Source organism: Lycium ferocissimum, chromosome 6 (genome assembly GCF_029784015.1).
Source record: "Lycium ferocissimum isolate CSIRO_LF1 chromosome 6, AGI_CSIRO_Lferr_CH_V1, whole genome shotgun sequence".
Classification (NCBI taxonomy): domain Eukaryota; kingdom Viridiplantae; phylum Streptophyta; class Magnoliopsida; order Solanales; family Solanaceae; genus Lycium; species Lycium ferocissimum.
In genome coordinates this window covers 6,353,242-6,373,205 of record NC_081347.1, presented here as the reverse complement: position 1 = coordinate 6,373,205, position 19,964 = coordinate 6,353,242, and the positions used below count along the sequence as shown (strand labels likewise).

At 33.2% G+C, this 19,964-nt stretch overlaps 1 protein-coding gene across 1 annotated transcript; it reads right to left on the bottom strand.

Annotated features, from left to right (window-relative positions):
- Window positions 1–3,917: 3,917 nt before the first annotated feature.
- On the bottom strand, window positions 3,918–10,691 carry LOC132059092 (putative ribosomal large subunit pseudouridine synthase SVR1, chloroplastic). Its single transcript, XM_059451581.1, has 11 exons — window positions 10,371–10,691; window positions 9,522–9,746; window positions 8,250–8,329; window positions 8,037–8,137; window positions 7,863–7,935; window positions 7,546–7,639; window positions 7,387–7,435; window positions 6,614–6,764; window positions 5,455–5,511; window positions 5,052–5,107; window positions 3,918–4,383 (listed from the first exon to the last, which is right to left on the bottom strand). The coding sequence occupies exons 1-11, from the start codon at window positions 10,633–10,635 to the stop codon at window positions 4,323–4,325; spliced, it is 1,212 nt and encodes a 403-aa protein (XP_059307564.1). The 5' UTR covers window positions 10,636–10,691; the 3' UTR covers window positions 3,918–4,322.
- Window positions 10,692–19,964: the final 9,273 nt, after the last annotated feature.

The window sequence follows — 19,964 nt, the reverse complement described above, 5'->3', positions numbered from 1 at the left end:
TGACCTTCCCTTGTTCAATCTGACCGTCAAGGATAACAAATTAGTGAAAACTGAAAGTACAACCCAAAAGAAAATTACCGTTAATGCCAATAATCAAGGTTACTCAATTACTCTGAGTGATAACTTTTCTTGACTAGCATCCTGATCAAGTATATTTTTGTGTGTGTATTGATTCATGTATTATAATTTCTTACTATATAGCTATACAATCAAAAAAAGAAAATTACTACAAAGAAGAAGGGGGGAAGAAAAGGTTGAAAAGTAAAAGGAACACCCTTTTCTTTACCTTTATATTTGGAAAAGGAAAAAGGAACACCTTTATGATGAAATCACCACTATCCTTTTTCTAATGATTGACCACGAATTATTGTGAACTTAAAGAACCTTCTGAAAGCAAAACAATTATTACAAACTTTGCATGACCACTTTTTAACTACCATGCATTAATTACCAAGAAAGTGTAGGGATTACTTTTGATATAAGAATCAAAATTAGAAATTTAATCCAGCTTTCGTAATAGTAGAAGTAATCGTTGAAACAGATTGAAGTGTTGCATAATTCACCAATATTTTTGGCACTTTTAACACCTATAATAATTTATGTAGAAAACATGTGAACTTTAACATGGGTTGCCGGCCTAAGCCAGCTTGTACTAGCTAGCTCTACAAATATATCTCTGTGTCACTATCAATATGACATTGACCACGTCCTTGCTATTTTCTGCAATAATTCAAATGTTCTCCCCATTTTTTTTAGGCTTGTTCGAGTTTTTTTTCATTCAATTAAAAAGAAAGTAGAAGGTTAAATATGTTTCCCATTACTTTGAGAGAAAGTTAAGTGGGTGGGCTGGAGGTTAGAAGAAAAATAGCATATGAAGTATTCTAATTTTTGACATTTAATTACGTGAAACGTTGAAACAATTATTTTTATAAATTGTATATACTCTACGATCAATTAATACTATGTATTATTACTTTGGTCGTTCAGTCATGATAAATTAGAATAATAAATACTAGACGTGAATAATTTTTTTCCGCAAGAAAGTAACTAGTCCTTGGCTACACATTTATTACCTCAAGGCTGATTCCTCTAGTCAAGTTTAAGGTATATACGTAGTGTAAAAAACTTTTACACTGCCAACCCACATTTATATAAAATAGTAGGGGAAACTTATCTTATTTTCAAGACATTTCAAAGAAATTTACCGTGAATATCATTTAAATAATTTGATAGTGTAAGAAATTGTTTATGACAACTATATACACAGCTTAAACTCAATGGAAATTATATAACTTAAACTCTGAGACTTAACAGCCTTAACCAGCCGTCCGGTAGACGACACAAAAAGGAGACAAGAGAATAAATAGTCAGATCCAAGAAGGTTCTATTTATGCTTTATTGATTTTTTAATTTAATTTAATTTAATTAAACTTTTTTTGAAGTACACTGGATCTTTATGTTCCATATCTGTCGGCAATATTAAAGAATGCCCCATCGGGTGTGCACGTGGTTTCTTAGTTAGGAAATTCCCTCTTCCATGTTCTAGTCAACCATATTTTTGCAACACGAGCAACATCACTTGGATTATCAATGTAAATAATCAAGGTAAAACTCAATTATCTAAAAATAACTTTTCTTGATAGGAAGGGTTTTATCCTATAAGTATATTTTTGTGTGTGTATTGATTCATGTATTATAATTTTATACTATACAACAATCAAAAAAAAAAAAAAAAAACTTAAAAGAGTTGAAAAGAGTAGGACCTTTTTTTTAGTATTTATCCTCCAAAGTGAAATTTCTCAACATTTGATGAAATCACTACTATCCTTTTTCTAAATTGACCACGTAATTTATTGTGAACTTAAGAACCTCTGAAAGCAAAACAATTATATATATATAACTTTATATTATTTCAAAACATGCATTAATATAAATTGTAATTTGTGTAGGGATATTTTATTATATTAATGAATCAAAATTAGAAATTTAATCGGCAGCTTTATTAATATTTTTAAAGTAATCGTTTAAACAGGAAATTGAAGTGTTGCATAATTAAAACAATAGCAATATTTGGCATTGATATTTTCAATTTTAATAATAATTTAAAGGTGTAAAATACTTATTATTTTTTATCAAATTTTGATTTGGATAATTCTAATTCAAATTATTAAATTAGTTTTACATGTTTAAAGCTCTACAAATATATCTCTGATTTTCTATTTAAATGATGAAATACTATTTTTTAATTTTTGATAAATATTCTCGAAATGTTCTCCCCATTTTTTTTAGGCTTTTCATGGTTTTTTTAAACGTAAAAGAAATTATAATTTAACTCATTTACTTTATTCATTATTTGATGTCTATTTGATTTTTTTACGACATTAATCTCTTTTGGATTATTATATCTTATTTTAAAATATAAATATTTTAAGTATATTTATTTTTGAACATAACAAATAAATGATATTGAATAGCAAATTTTTAATATTTAGATTATATACTCTACGATCAAAAAATACTATGTTTATTATTACTTTGAAGTCGTTCAGTCATGATAAATTAGATTAATAAATACTAGACGTGAATAATTTTGACTTAAGAGATACTTTGGAAATTATTTATTACCAAAGTCCTTTTTTTTTTGGACATTATTTTTTTTTTTAATATACGGGTTTTTTTTTTTTGATATTCTTTGATTTATATAAAATATAGGGCCCACTTTTTTATTTTCTTGGTGACATTTAGTATAGAAATTTTACGTTATTATTTAAGTAATTTTATATATAATATATATATATATATATATATATACACACACACACACACACTTAAACTCAAAACGATTAATATAACTGTAATTTGTCTGAGACTCTAAAACTTTATTATATTAGCCGTCCGGTACGACGACACAAACAACGGCTTTTTTTACATTGTTTGTTTTTTTAATAAGAGATTACTTATTTTTTTTTATATTCTTGATTTTATTAATATGGGATCTACTTTTTTTTTATGCTTTGGAGATAGTGAGTTTTTTTTTACTTTATTTTTTTTAATGTTAACACGAATAATATAACTTTTTTTGTGAAGTATATAATCTTTATTATATTAGTGTTTATTAAACACAAAATTTGCACCATTTTTTTGACGTGGTTTGTTTTTTAATATGGGATTACTTTTTTTTTTATGTTCTTGATTTTGTTCATATGGGGTCCACTTTTTTTTGCAACCGTGAGTTTGGAACGGTGGGTTCACTTTTTTACCTTTTTTTTTTTTTTTTAATATTGGTTGGTTTGTGTTTAATATGTGGGCCCACAACTAAATGTAGTTTATGTTTGATCTAAAACTTTATTATATTAGTGTTTAATTTTAATATAAAATCTGCACGTTTTTTTTGACATTGTTTATTTTTTTAATATTGGTTGGTTTGTGTTTAATATGAGGACCTAATTTTTTATTTTTTTTAAATATTAGTTGATTTGTGTTTAATAATATGTGGGCCCACAAATTTTTTTTTGGGGCCCACAGACGGACGACCAAAAAGTGCACCAAAGTGGTGCTTCTATATAGTAGTAAAATCCAAACTAGTGGGGGCCCAGGTGGGTACCATACACCAGATGTCGGGTGGGACACCAAAAAAAAATAAAAAATCAGTGTACAAATAAACCAAATCCAGGGATTGAACTACAGAAAAAGACTCGTAAATTGCTGGCAAGAACCATAACCTGAATCATTTTACTTCAATCATTGTAAATTCATTCAACAAAAACAACTAAGCCTCAAATCCAAACAAGTTCAAATTGGCCGAAAAGACGAGTTCCCACTGTCCATATTGTTCCATTCGGCTCAACTCAACTCAATCGAACATTATATGTAAAATAAAGTAAAAAAGAATATTATATGTAAAATAAAATAAAAAGGTACAAGTTCTCCATATTTTCTATTGTGTTGGCATATAAAATCTTTGACAGGATTAAGAGTCGTCGAATACATTGTACATTCATCAACAACATAATTATGCTATGTACAATCTTACAGGCCTGTTGCTTGTTAGTTGGCATATAGGCAGAGAGATGCTATTCAATGAAGGTACTAAGCACCCAATTTCAGGAATATTCACCGATGACAGCCGACATATGGTGCACTCATCTTGCAATGACTAAGACCTTATACCTTATCAGATCTGCATAATTTGGAAGGTTCGATACATGCAGAAAGTGAATGCTACCAAGCAGTCACTGCCTAATTTTTCTGCATAATCCTCGATTTTTATGCTGGTTTGATGCATGTTCTTCTTGGGAAGCTGTGTTCTGATCTCATCCAACTTAACTCTTCCAACCCAATGCCTTCAGTTGAGCTTGATTTAATTCAACATGCTTGCCAAGCCTGCAAATTTTTAGAATTAACACTGTTGGGATACTATTGCAAGAAAGGAACGCTGAGAAACACGCAGAAAATCGAAGGAACCAATGGAAACAAGTAAATAGTACAAATTCCCAACCACTAGGCCTATATATGTATCATGTAGCCATTCTAACGACCAGGCCCATGTTAAAATGCGGAAACTGGTAAGCTTTTGGCCTAAATAGCATAATAGGAGACAGGAAAAGTGAACATTTAAATAGGGAAAAGGGCCTAATATACCCCTCTACTTTATTAAATTGTTCAACTTTATCCTCCATTATACTATCTGGCCAATTTTACCCTTGTGGTTACGAAACTTATTAAATATAACCCCAAATTAACCTCCAATCTGGCCAAAATTGTCCAATTTCGATAGAAATTACCCATTTCGAACAAACCCCAATGTAAACCCGACCCGCCACCCACCAGACTAAAACCCTTATTTTCCCTATAAAGAAGTGCAAAGTCAGTTCTTTGTCTGTGTTTTAGGCGTGGCATATTTCACAATTACAGAGCTTTAAATGTGTGTTATCTAAGACTGCACAAATCAGCTTTTATACAGATTGAAGATGTATACATTATAACATGACCTTCCTAATCATATTACTGCTTCACCAAAAAAAGTCCAGAAAGGAAAACGGCAAACTTACGCAAGATCTGCAGGAAGCCTGAAACCACCTATACGTATACGCTTCAGTGCACGCAACTGAAATACAAAAATAATAATAATAATAATAATAATAATAACAGAGTTGAGGTCAACACAAGTAACATCACAAAATTAAGAACAAAAATTGAAACTTACACCAGTGAAAGGCAAACCATAATAACTAATCCAGGGATCTTTTCGGAAGTGAAACTAAAACAAGTGAGCATGTAAGCTTCTGACAATCACAAGTTGAACATGTCTAACAGCTACACCACAGTATAATGATATGAACTCTATCTTATCTTTGCACAAATACATCAATTTCTTTAGCTCTCACTAAGATATGATCCATTATGTAAGAACAGGTATGTTGGCCAGAAAAAAACTCGTTAGAACCAAAATACCTGAAGTCCAGCATTTTTCACAAGTTCACGAACTTCATGATTCCGTCCTTCATGAACCTATATCGTTAGGAAAAGAAGAAATTTAGGTCCACTGAGTCAATTTCTCATGTGAATAAAGAAATCAACAGCATTACTAATAGTATACAGCAGATTGAAGGAACTAGGATATACAAGAAAAAGGTATATTTGCATCAGCCCAGTCTAGACTGGCCTATCTTTTTATTTTTTTATTTTTTTTGGTGACCGAGAAATTTGGCTGGAGCAGAACCTTTGGACCAACCGCAGCCTTTGAAACACCCCCTACCATTCTCTACTTACGTTAGTTAGTTCGCTTGTCATGGGGCTCGAACTTGTGACCTTGGACAAAAGTTCCTCAACCTTTGCCAATTGAACTAACCCCCAGGGCCAGCTAGACTGGCCTATCTTGTGGAACTTGATATGTAGAAGATAGTTTATTACGAAAGAAGGTGAATGCCAGTTAATCTAACAGTTCAGTAGAACCCACTTAAAAGCAACTAAAATCAGAGATCACATAATAAACTCATAGACTGTAGTGAGAAAAATAGAATGCGCTACTTTATCTATCCTTCCATAAATTTTGTAGCCTGATACTCTAGTCTATCCTAGACCGGTATGGCCAACTTCTGCTCAAGCCCTAAACATACATGCACTAGACAAATGAAGTGAACTAGCTACAAGTGCATTAACAGGAATATTATTCAAGGAAAACTAAGTTATATTCCCAACTATATAGCACAATGACAAACAGTACTGGGTAAAAAGAATGAGATTGTCAAATTTGTTTGACCAGTATCGCCGCTAAAATAAGCACAATGAAGCTTCTTATCTTCTGCTCATTTGCTTTAGGATCCTACTCAAACAAAAAATGTGTACCAAAAAAGGGCTTTTAACACATTTGGCCCACCGCTAAACAAATATACAAAAACAATATACACAAATTATGTATAAAATATGTATATTACATATCATATAAAAAAATAGACATTTACCGGCTATTATTTTGGTGGGGGCCTATAAAAAGAAAGTAATTTTTTTTTGACAGCATAGCCTATATCAACTAGTTCAGGATTTTAAGAAAACAATACAGAGCTAGGTGTCTCTTCTAATAGACAAACAAAGATAAGTGACTGAACAGTACCACAATACGCAGACGAGGTCTTGGTTTGTCAGGCTGCCCTGGTAGTAGTTCCACATTATCTGGGGTGCAATGGACACCATCAATAACTGTTCCCTCACAAATGGCTATCAAGTGTCGCTTATGAACTTCACCATCGATAGTTGCGATGTATCTAGAAAAAGAATCATCTGGTTAGTGGTGATCATATCAGAAAGATTGGTTGAATGCTTAAACTTTCAACTATACACATGTTTCGAAGAAGAAGAAGATGGAAAGAACAGCTAATAGCAGAAGACAAGTACAGTAAGGTCGTGTTAGGTATGAAGGAAAATGTTTTCTTGGAAAACAAGTGGGTTTCTTACTTATTTTCTAGTGTTTAAGTTAGCAAAAGAATATTTTATCAAGAGCATTATGGGGATGAGACGGGGTGGGGAGTGGAGGTTCGGGGGTGGGAGCCTGGCAGGGTTGGGATGGTCAAGGGCTGGGTGGGTGGGGAGGTGACAATGAATTTGAAATGTCACTTATGGAACTTGTTTTCTCCACTTCTATTAGGGAACTCATTTTCCTCATTTTTAAGGAACTTATTTCCCCAGAGAAAATATTTTTCAAAGCATTTTGACCAACCAAACATAGGAAAATTGGAATATATCTTCCAGAAAATGTTTTCCTCCCCACTAAACACACCCTAAATGTCACAAAAATATCATCACAGTGTACAGATGATTGTGTATGTGACCCAAAATAGAAAGCAAGGCATATAAACCATAAAAAGGAAAATCATCATAAGACCATACTCCTTTGACAAATTAGACGAAGGATGTGAAATCTGGTGGGCGAACTCCCCTGAAACAACAAAAACCAGATTACTATGGAGTTTATCTTTTCTTATAAGATCTCGGTGAGGTCACAAATAACATGTTCTATGGAATTATAAAAGACAATGCCATCTATACCATCATTAGTCACAATAATCAAGCCAGTCGTGGCAACATCAAGTCTGCCAACTGTATAGAGCCGAGGTTTTGGTTGTCCAGGATGCCTTTTATCCTTTAAAAAGAAGACACAGCAGATATAAAAAGTCAAGAGTATAGTACAAGCAATGCTATTCGAAAGCAACAGCTTCTCTTTTGGACACAACTTTTAGAGCTATCTGTGTACATAACATAATTTCTATAAATTAGCTCTACAAAACAACTCATTATTCGCAGGACACAGTTTTCCACAAGAACAAACATTTGAAGAAGACCCACACAAGCAGAAGACAACGTACCCAACTCTTTATAAAATCATCAAAAAGGGCCATGACTGACTTAGTTTCTTTCTCTCCGGATGAGCATATGTACCTGTAATTTTGTCAAACCTGAATCAACTCGACTAACAGACATAACAAACAAAAGTCCAAACTCCTCCACTATCATTAATAAAAAGAGAAGGATAGACACACCCTTTTGGCTTGTTTAGTGCAAGATAGACCTTTGAAGGCAACTTCTTAGGAAGACGATTTCCGTTGACATAAATTATGTCCCTAGCTGGATCAACTTTAGTCTGCCAACAAGGAGAATAGATATCAACAATCTATCCAAACAAAAAAGAAAAACATGCACTGGATTCAAAACCTAACAACTTTTGCAACATAAGGAGCATTTCTGAACTTGACCTGCGGAGTCTTACAAACAGAACCGTTCACAGTAACCCGACCTTGAAAAATCAGCTCTTCACTGCTCCGTCTGGATGCCACTATAAAACAAATCCTCAATTTCAAATAATCTACTAGCATTGTCATTGTTCTTAATACGTTGACTCTCATTATTTTAACATCTCATAAGTTTTTTTGATATGGTTTTAATATCTCATAAGTATCACATACATGTACAAAAGAGCAAGCCCTGTAAACAAAAAAAAACTATTTTCTAGCACCAGTAACATCCAAATGAGTTCTAAATATTATTGCCACCACAAAACTTTTTTCCTTTTGATAACCGAGAAATCACTGAGGGCCAATAGCTCACGGTCAAAACTTGGTGGATAATGGGGGTCCGCCCCTCAACACAATCTATGACATCAGCAACAATTTTTTTTTTTTTTTTTTTTTTTTGAGAAGGTAACATTGCATCAGCAACTATGTGTCGATACAACTTAAGATATGATAATGCAATTACAATTCTCTTTAAGCTATGACATAACACAATTTATAGCGTCAAGAATTAGCAAAACACAAATCCTTTTAGTCTCTTCTCTCAATTCTTGTAGTCTCGTCTCATTTAATGAGTACTGAACTGAAATGGGCTCAAATGGGGCGGAATATATCGAAAGATTCATATACCCCGACCCCAACTAGTTTGGAATAGACCCAATTATGCAGTGGTTAGTCCCTCAAATATTTCTAGTCTGGAGTATTGGAATGATACGGGCCCCAATGTTGGGGAATACATATAAAAGATACTTCTTGCCAACCCAACTTGATTCCAGATTGAGGCTTAGAGTGTGTTTGGCATGAAGGAAAATGTTTCCTTGGAAAACGAGTTTCTTACTTATTTTTTAGTGTTTGACAAATAAGCAAGAAAATATTATACTAAGAGCATTTATATGTAATCTAGCTAAACACTATGTGAGTGGTATGGGGTGGGGAATGGGGGTTGGGTTGTGATGGTCAAGGAGTGGAGGTTGGGAGTGTTGGGTGGGCAGGGAGTGAACTTGGAATGTCACTTATGGAACTTGTTTTCACTACTTCCATTAGGAAATCATTTTCCTCATTTTTAAGGCACTTGTTCCAAAATATTTTGGCCAACCAAACATGTGAAAATTGGAAAATATTTTACTCCATACCAAACACACCCTTAGTCGTTGTCATTGCCCTTAAATTTAGCACAATGGTGAAAAGGGTATCTGAAAATTCACAAAAAAGTACTATTAGAGATACAAAAGTTACCTCCGGAAGCAGCAAGGACTTTAGCGAGGCGTTGAGGAGGGTCTCTAAAGTTCTCATTATAGAACCGGCGAGCCGCCTTAGAATGCTTAGGCTCAGCTGTCGGACCCACCTTCGTCGCGGCTTTGGAAGCAATCTCCTTTCCCTTCTTCTTTTTCTTGCCTGTGCTAGCATTAGCCATATCATGGAGTAGACGCGCCGGAGGTGTAGATTGGAGAGTGAGGTTACCTTTTCCAAAACAACAAGAACATCAAATCTAGTGTAATTCCACAAGTGGGGTCTGGGGAGGGTAGGATGTACGCAGACCTTACCCCTACCTTTGTGGGGTAGAGAGGTTGTTTCCAATAGACCCTCGGCTCAAAAGAAATGCATACGACACAGTACTATAAGCCCCTTAAATTTGTCAGGATATTCCATTTAGACACTTTCTGTTCCAATTTTGGAAGAAAAAAAAAAATTAGCTTGTATTTTCATTCAGCTATTAGGTAGTTAAGTTAATCACCTAAAATACCCACTTCCTTTAATTATCCACATGAACCTTAAGTAGAAAAACGCCTGGGGTTTTACGGCTTATGGAGGTGAATGCGTATAATTAAAGGAGATAGATATATTTCATGTGGTTAACTTAACTACCTAACAGACGAATGAAAACACACGCAAAAAGTTTTCCAAAATTTGAACCGAAAGTATCTAATCGGAATACTTTATTAGGAGTAGTCGACGTGTTCAATTGGAACAAACCTTAGTTCGAGTGTTTAAATGAAATATCCTGACAAGTTTAAGGGGCTACCTACCTATGCATTAAGCCAATAATAAAACATGGAAATAGCAAGATAGAGGGACTGATATTACCTTTTTCATCACGTACAATCCAAGGTATATACAATTGGCCACTAAGTTCAGTATTATCTAAATTAGGGTTTATTGGATTTGCGGGTTCGGGTTCGGGTTTGGGTTTGGGTTTTGGTGGAGCAAAAGTGATGTTGAATTCATTTGGGGAAGAAGATGATGCAATGAATGTACGAATGTGGCGGCGCGTGTACGGAGTTGCGCGCGTGAGGTTGAAGGAAGTGAAAGCGGATGTCGCCGCCGCTACCGCCGTCGCAATCGCCGCCATCTCCGGTGGTGTTTTTTTGATAAGGTTTTTGTGAAGATGATGATAGGAAATATGGTTATAATAATTAGGCAATTCACTTTTTTCTGTAATTTTTTTTTTTTTGCTAAAATAATTTTTATTTTAATTTGGAATTTTTGTAGTTAAAGTTGTGTTTAGTTATAGTTTTTGGTAAAGAATATTTAGTTTATTTTTTCTTATAATCGTGGTATCTGAGCCTGCTTACATGCATTTCGAGTAATTCGAAGTGATACGTGACACCTTCCACCAGTAATAAATACCGGGTAATTTTGCCCACCAAAACTAAAATATATGTGAAGAAATCTCCTCGTGTTTTAATTATATTGCTAAGGAGTGCGTTTATTAAATTTTATTTATTCAATACTTGAGTTTTTTTTTTTTTTTGGCTTTAAGTAAACTTGATATAATCGATATTTATAAAAAATATGATTAGTGAAGATTTTATTAATGGTAAAAATAATAATAATATTTATTCATTATTGGATAATACATAAATAGACCTTCAAAGGCAAAAGACTCCAACAAAGGCATCAAACCAAAGTATTAAAACACACTCCAACTAGTTGATATTAATCAATTTTTTTTATTGCATAGAAACCTCTTCTATAAATCTTCTTACTATGTTTGAACATACATCAAACCCTTAAAAGATATGACTGCACTTAAGATAGCATTGCAGTTAGCAAAACTCACATCTTAAAAGACCAATTTTGAGTTGATTAATTGAGAGTATTAATTATCAATCCAGCTAGATAATTCAATATATAGTTGATAATAAACAATGTATACTTGCATCAATTAGTATAAAGACTGCAATTTTATATAATATTAAGGTTTAATGTGCGACACTCTGGAAGAATTTATCTTTTTTATATCTTTTTTCAATTATCAACCAACTTCTCTCTTCAAATTTTATTTAAGAAAAGGATTATAATCTTTTTGTCCTTACTGCTAAAGCTAATAAATATAACATAAAATGTCTGTCGAAGTGCTGCTACAGTTATCAAATGGAATATTATTTTAGACGATAATGAAGAAAGGTTTTCATATTCTGAATACATATTAAGAAACATTAATAATAGAGAAGGTGAAGAACCAAAACAGTTAGAAATACCTGGAGGCAACTATTCAATTATATTTAATAGAGACTATTATGGCATGGGATGAAAATAAAAAAAAACTGAAAGAAGATTGATTTTTTTCATCTTTTTGACATTCTTCCCACGAGCCATCTTTGGGCTTAATTCCAAAAAATAATGCCAAAAATTGTCGGCCCAAAATTCTTTGATCTTAGCTTAGGTACTTTAAAAAAAAAAAGAGGCTTTTTGTGGTTTGGCCACTAAAGCAAACTGAGTATATACATATGTTGGAATATATACACTTTATATACAAGAATTATACATTTTTATATCTTCGGATTATTACATTTATTATAAATAAATGGTACGTTAATTATACATTTATATGCATATTATACAATAATGATATGATATTTATTTTTAACTATTTATACATATTATATCTGCGATTTCATGATACATTTTTTATTATGACACACTTTCTTGATATGGTTTATATACATATGTTGGAGTTATATATACACTTTCATACAAAAATGATTTTTTATTCTATTTACATCATATACACAAATGATACATATTATATTGTTTATACCTTAGTGATTCATATTTTATACAATTTCTATCATTACGAGATAATCGAAATATTTTTATAACAAATGATACATATTATATACAAAAAATCGCCTCGAGTTTTTGGGATATTTCTTACTAAATATACACATATTATACATGTTTTGGGATATTTAACCTTTAGTGGAACTTTTTAAATTGCCACTAAAAAAATTTCAACTACTTTAGTGGCGACTAAAAAATCGACCTTTTTTTTTTTTTTTCGTGTGGCCTACTTAAGATAGTCTTTGTGTTAACAAAACTCACAACTTAAAAGACCATATTTTATTGATTAATGGATGAGAGTATTAATTATCAATCTAGCTATTTGATCTTTTCCAGAAAAAACAGCTGAAAAAAATAAAGAGATGTATTACAAGACATCAATTACCATATATCAGTTACAAAACTATAATTACTTTATAATTATATATATAAATAATCTGAAGGAAAAATAAAAGAACAAATGCTTATTAATTCTAAATTTAGTCATTCACATTTATCTTAGTGGGTATATCAAAAATCCCATTTTTGATTTTCCAACAACTTCTCTCTTTTCAAATTCACACACACACACACACACACATATATACTTATATATATATATACTGCTAAAGCTAATAAATATAACATAAAATGTCTGTAATGTGAAGTGCTGGGACAGTTATCAAATGGAATATTATTTTAGACGATAAGAAGAAAGGTTTTCATATTCTGAATACATATTAAGAAACATTAATAATAGAAAATGAAACTAAAAAAGTGAAAAAAAACAGTTAGAAATACTTGGAGGCAACTATCCAATTAAATTAATAGAGACTATTATGGTATGGGACATATAATAGAAAAAAATGAAAGAAGATATGATATCAAAAAAGAAAACGGCGGGAAAAAGCCCGAAAGACATGAATCAGTTACAAGACTATAATTACTATATAATTATAGTATTACCAATAAAGGCTAATCTGAAGAAAAAAAGAATAAATGCTTATTAATTCTAAATTTAGTAACGGAAATCACACGATAGGCTTAGTGAGTATATCAAAATCCCCACCTTACATTCACCTCCTCTACCTAAGATATTTTTTCTTCTTTTAAATTCACATATATATATATAGTTCACAGATATATATATATATATATATATCTTCCCAATACCATTTCGAAAAGATCTATTTTATGTCCAATTGATTCCACATTTTGGTGCTAGCTCGGGCTTTCTAGAGTATAATGATAGAGTACTGTTGTAGTTCTTTGATATTCTGATACAACGGCCTTTTCTAATGTGATGTGTTTTATTGATATATGCAATCCTCCAAACACCAAAAGTAAGGTATAAACTGTAACGTACTTCATTTTATTCTATTTTGTCGGTTAAATGCTAATTATCTATTCCTCCTTAACTAAATCTTTCTTTTAACTGCGAAAGGATTACAACAAACGTGTAAGATGTCCACCTCTTGAATAAAGTTGTTATTGACAAAGAGTTTGGAAAAAGTTCTTCTAAATAACAATGTGTGTCTCTTATTTAAGATTTTTCTTTTCTTTTCTTTTTATTTTTTAATATACTTTTTTCTTTCTTGCTCTATTTTCCTCTTTGCCATGTTATTTTTATTTCTCCTTTAGTGATTCTAATGTCATAACCCATTCAGATGAATGATAAAAAGATATTTTTCCAAAAGACCGAAGTTTGGAATGTTATCCACATGAACTCTTGTGAATTCTCTCCGAACTTTTTGATGTATATGTTGAGTTTATAGGAAAAACATTCAAAGGAATTTAATATTCTTAAAATTTTGAGAAATTTTAGTATATAATAATTGAGGTTGAAAGAGAATTAATATATAATGGAAGGTTGCTAGACATTTATTTTTCTTTCTTAAAGCTGAAGAGGCAAAGGCAATAACAAAGGCAAAACGAAGCAAAAAGAAAACTGATATATCTAAAAGAAAATGGAATATTAACTGAAAGGCAAATATTACAAAATTGATACATTTATTATTTTGTGGATTTAGGTCAGATTTTGGACGTTTTATTTCATTCCTATTGTTTTATAATTCTTTTTGGATTTTAAATAAGGAGAAATTTGAAAGCACTAATATTTGTTCAAAGGGAAAACATATTAATACTTATATACACATTAAATGTACCAGTTAATATAGTATTTATTTATGCTATATTCATATGCACGTACGGAGATCAAATTTTCTTGATTATTTTCTTTGTTTATATGGGTTTTAAGGAAAAACACCACCTTTATTAATTTATTAGGTTTGCACTAATATATATATATATTGTTTGAAATTTTGTAATATGTGGCTATTATATATTAATTTATAAGCGCGGATGAATTACCTAGTAACACGTAAAAGAGAGGGGTGGCGGTGGGGTAACCACTACTTTCTTAGAAAAGAAATGGCTCATTTTCTTTCCCTGACAACATAAATAAGCAAGCTTTGGTAAATAGAATTTGAAATCAAAAAGTTTGTGAGCATAGATAAAACTCATAAAAATAAATGGTTGTAACATGATAACCCTTTTGAGCGATAGACAAACGAATAAAAATAAGAGGTTGTAATTATAGCTGGAAAATGAAAAAGTGTCTCGATCTTACATCAGCAAATACTAAGTAAGTAATTTTGGAGAGATCAAGCTCTCTGTAAAAGCGAATCCATTCTGAGCGATACCTCGCGGCCATAATTTAGAGGGCCCTCTCTGTGTCCTAAATACTTTCTCCCCGCGTTGTGAATAACACTTCGCATACATAACCTATATTTTGGTATAGCCATAGAAATATAGGGATCTGCTATAGTAAACACTTCATTCCAAGATTCCTTGAGACCATAGTCTTTTCATTACCCATAACCTAAAACTGTGGTTCCCCTGATGATACATATTAGAATAAGCACAAATCATTTCATCCAATACCGAAATGCCAATACCAATGACATCTCTCATCAAGCATATTTGCTTGCGGCAATGGTATCTCTCCGTATAACCTAAGTATGAGAATATTGGCAAACCAGAATATTTCAAGTAATTTCTTGAAATACCGACCCGATGAAATGCCTCGTATATGAATGCCAAAAGAATCCATACCGGACACCTCGTTGTGAATGAGACGAGGATGTTCGTAATTTTCTCCAGGTACTTGGTGACCCGGCGCCTGTTCTGTTAATCTTAAGGATCTTATAGTCACGACTAGTTGAGTCATAACTCAATCCCAAACAAGACAATCCCTCAACTGGAAAATTTGAAGCGGGAAGTACAATTGATTCTCCTGTGCAGGGGTTCCACAACAAAAGTATGTCGCGTTCAAAAACATTATCATAAACCCTAATAATAAACAAGCCATCGCAATGACAATGGATTGTGCATACCCGTGGTTTAGAAACTAACGGGCAATCCAGTTTCTGTACATCCTCAACCAGTTGAACTGATGATAAGGGACAACAATACATGGAAAATATACCTTCCTCAGGGAGCAGTTGGCAAATGAGAAATTTTTGGGAATCTTGGTCATTCTTGGCACGATTGAGATGCTTCATCCTAAAGTACGACTCATCGATCAATGTTTTCCAATATCTTGAAACACTTTCGAACCGAAGAATGGACCGCACAGGTAACCTACTGACGATGTCCATAACCATTCCCTCTTTAAAGTGAACTTTCATGGCCTGGATAGGACAAGTAAGCGCTATCAGACACTTCCTTTTTAAAGTATTCAAATATTATACAATTTCAACCAAGAACTCAGAAAAGATAAACCTGGAAATTTCTTGATTTCTTCTCTCAACTATTAACAAACAAATAATAAAATTTAGAAAATTTCAGGTGGACAAAAATTCTTAGGTACTTGGCAGTGGCAACATATGAGCCAAGTACTTTAAGCATTTCTAACATGTTTGATGTCTCAGTGAAGGCATAAAAGGCACAAAATTATCGTGTCACATTGTTTTCTAGAGTGACTGACATTTTTATTATTGAAACCTTCAATGCTTGGTAACGATGCACCTCTTTTGAGTTAAAATTTTTCACTAGAGGCGTGGTCGGTATGAAGGAAAATGGGTTTTTGGTCCTTTTTTCTAATGTTTGATAAGTAAGCCAAGAAAAATTATTTAGTGCAATCAAACAAGAAAAAATAGGAAAACATTTTCCATCTTACCAAACACACCCTTTCTGAAAATGTTTTCCTCCATGCTAAACACACCCTAGGTCTAAAACATTTTAATAATTTAAGTAAACTATATAGGGAAAGGCCCCTTTTTAGCCACAACAACAAACACACATAGAATCTAAAAGTCGAACCAACAACGATCCCTAATAAATAAACTCAATTAGTACACCGTGAACTCACCTGATTAACTTCCATCAGCTTTGCTTTCTTTGACGGCTTCACAACTCTTTTTCCCGCATTTAAAATTGTATGAAATCACCTACCACCCAGCAGAAAGAAATAGATACCTTTGCAAATTTGATTGGAAGGTACTGGTTTCTTCTTCTTTTGTGTCATCTTTGGAGCTTCGATTTGAATGCTAGGGTTTCTCTTCTTCTGCATTACTACGATTTGCATGCTGGAGTGCCTGTTTGGGAAAAAATGATTTTACATTAATATCCAACAAATAAATAACCGTCACAAAAAGAATTAGGGATAAGCCACTTGTACCCCCCTTCAAATTTATCCAAAGTTCCAACGATACACTTTACCTTTACAAAGGTCCTACTCCTCCCCCCGCCCAAAAAAAAAAAATTATTTTAAAGTGTAATAAATATATCATTTGGTCTTTGAGGTGGCACATAGAGTGTGCTCACTATCTTGAAGGCACGTGAGAGGCGAAAATAGGCTAATTTTTTGATTAATGTGGACACATGTCCTTTTTTAATTGATTATTTTATAATTAATTGGTACACATAATTAATTAACATTAAAACTTTAAGCTGATATCTCTTTCATTAATTTATTTTCTTTCTTTATGAAATAGAGTCAAATATTTCTTTTAAATTTTTAGAAATACAATTAATTCTTTTGGGGAGGGGCCAAGTAATTCGAACTCAATCTTCAAATCGGATTTTGGTGTCCGATTTCTACTTGGTTCGTAGATCAAAATTGGTTATTGGCCAAAAAAAGGGGTCAATTGCAAAAGATGGCAGATTTTGATCATTTCCAAAATGTGGCAATTTGTGCAAATTTGTAATTTCAGCTTCATCATCTTCTCCAAAGAGAAGCTCAATTTTTTTGATCCAATACTCAATCAAATGAGCTTAAATTTGAGATACAATTTCCTACAACTCCGTGAACAAATCGACCACCAATTTCTTTAAAGAAGTCTTTTGAATCAACTAAACCCATTTTCAAGTTTCTTCTTCGAAGCTTCAAACTCTAACAATGATTTCCATTTTTTTCCTTGAGCCATGTTATAACGCAAGTTCAGTTTTCAAATAATCAGTATCCAATTATTTGGATTTCAACAGATTTCGGGCCATATTTAAAAGGAGGAATTTTAGGTTTGGGGGTTATTTTCGTAAAGGATCCAAAAGGTAAAAAGAAAAAATAGAAGAAATTTTTGGCTAATTATGAACATCTAAAGAAGCTAAAGGGAAAATGAATGGGATGGGACCCACTGCTCATAAAGAAGCACGTGTATCACACAACTTCTCATGTAATTGGGGTTTGGGTCCACATCATCACTTAAGGTGCAAATAATTACGGAAGAAAATAGTTTAGGCAGTAACAGGATCCCCTGTAAAGATAAAGTGTGTCGCTGGAATTTTGGGTAAAGTTTAGGGCGGTACTGGTACCTTATCCCAAAGAATTATATAGCAAAGGTTGAAATAAACGCCAAAAAGTTGTGTTTGGTTGTTGTATATCATCAACCAACGATAAAGGAGAACAATAGAAGTTATACATATCATTCTTGCCTAAGCAGAGACGGCGAACAACAGATTTTTAGGAATTCAAGTCATTCTTGACATGATTTAGATGCTTCATCTTGAAGGAAAGCTCGGAGATTAATGTGTCCCAAAATTTTGAGAAACATTTGAATCGGAGAAGAGACGGCATAGGTAACTGTCTAAGGATGTCCATCATTATTTCCTCTTGGAAGTGAATTCCCATGGTCCCCTAGAAAAGACGGCCAAGTGATAGAAAGAACATTTTTACCATAGTAAAAACACCTAGAATCTAAGTCCAACCAACAAAAAAACCATGATAAACTCATCAGAAGGCATGGTTGAAAGAACTCACCTGAGGATCAACAATATCCATCTGCGCTGTATTATTATTAGAAGGCTCTACAAGTCTACAACGCTATTCCTTGCAGTTTAATTTAAAATTACGGTTAGGCCCACTCTTATAGACGATAAAGTACAAGCAAAATAGAGGCCTTGGTGAGCAAACCACTTTTTTTTTTCTTTAACAGGGGATACCCTTGCAAATTTGATGGGAAGGTACTGATTTCTTCTTCTCATTATTACTAGTCGCTAGGCACGTGCTTTTGTGTGTATCCCACGTTAATGAGTACAAAATTTTTTAAAATATTAATGAAAAACATATAAGTTCCTAAAAATGATAAATGTAGATCTTATCTAACTAACTCAATTTAAAAAAAAAATAAAAAAAATTCAACATTCGCACCCACAGAGAAAAGTGAACCGTAAAAGAATAGGTCCAAAATGCTCGACTTTGTAGAAACATTTAGTAAGATATGATATACAACATCAACGATATAGTAGTACAACAACAACAACAAGCCCGGTATAATCCCGTGTAGTGCGGGGAGGGTAGAGTGTACGCGGACCTAACTTTGAAAGGTAGGGCGGCTATTTTTGAAAGACCCTCGCTCAGAGAGAGAAAAAGAGAGAAAACAAGGAAAACAAGACAAAAGGTCGAGATAGGGCCAAGCATACCGAAAACAATATGAAAACAAGGAATAAAAAAGCGAGAAAATCATGGAAGAACGATCGGAAGAAAGAAAGCATTAACTACTATAGATAAATAAGATAAACAAAGTACACGGCCGACAAATATAAGTTCAAATGCAATCAAATGGCAATAAACAAATGAGCAAAGCGCAACTCCTATGGTGAAAGGGTAAGCCATCTAGCCTATTATCCTAATCGAGTCCTACTTAAGGTTGTCCTCGGTGGTGGCCGTGTCATATCTGTCTAATCACCTCTCCCCAATACTTCTTCGGCCTCCCTTTACCTCTCCTGAAACCGTCCGTAGCCAACCCCTCACACCTCCGCACTGGAGCATCTCTGTCTCTCCTCTTCACATGCCCAAACCATCTCAGCCTCTCTTCCCACATCTTGTCCTCCACCGATGCCACTCCCACCTTGTCTCGGATATCTTCATTCCTAATTATCCTCAGTGTGCCCACACATCCACCGCGACATTCACGTTTCCGCGACTTTCTACCGAACGTGACATCTCTTTGATTGGACCTCCGCTCCGTACAATAAAGTCGGTGCCTAACCACCACTTTGTAGAACTTGCCTTTAAGTTTGGTGGCACTTTCTTATCACACGGCCTCCAGGCGAGCCTCCATTTCATCCACCCGCACCAATACGATGTGAAACATCGTCGTCGATATATCCCCATCTCCCCGTATAATAGACCCA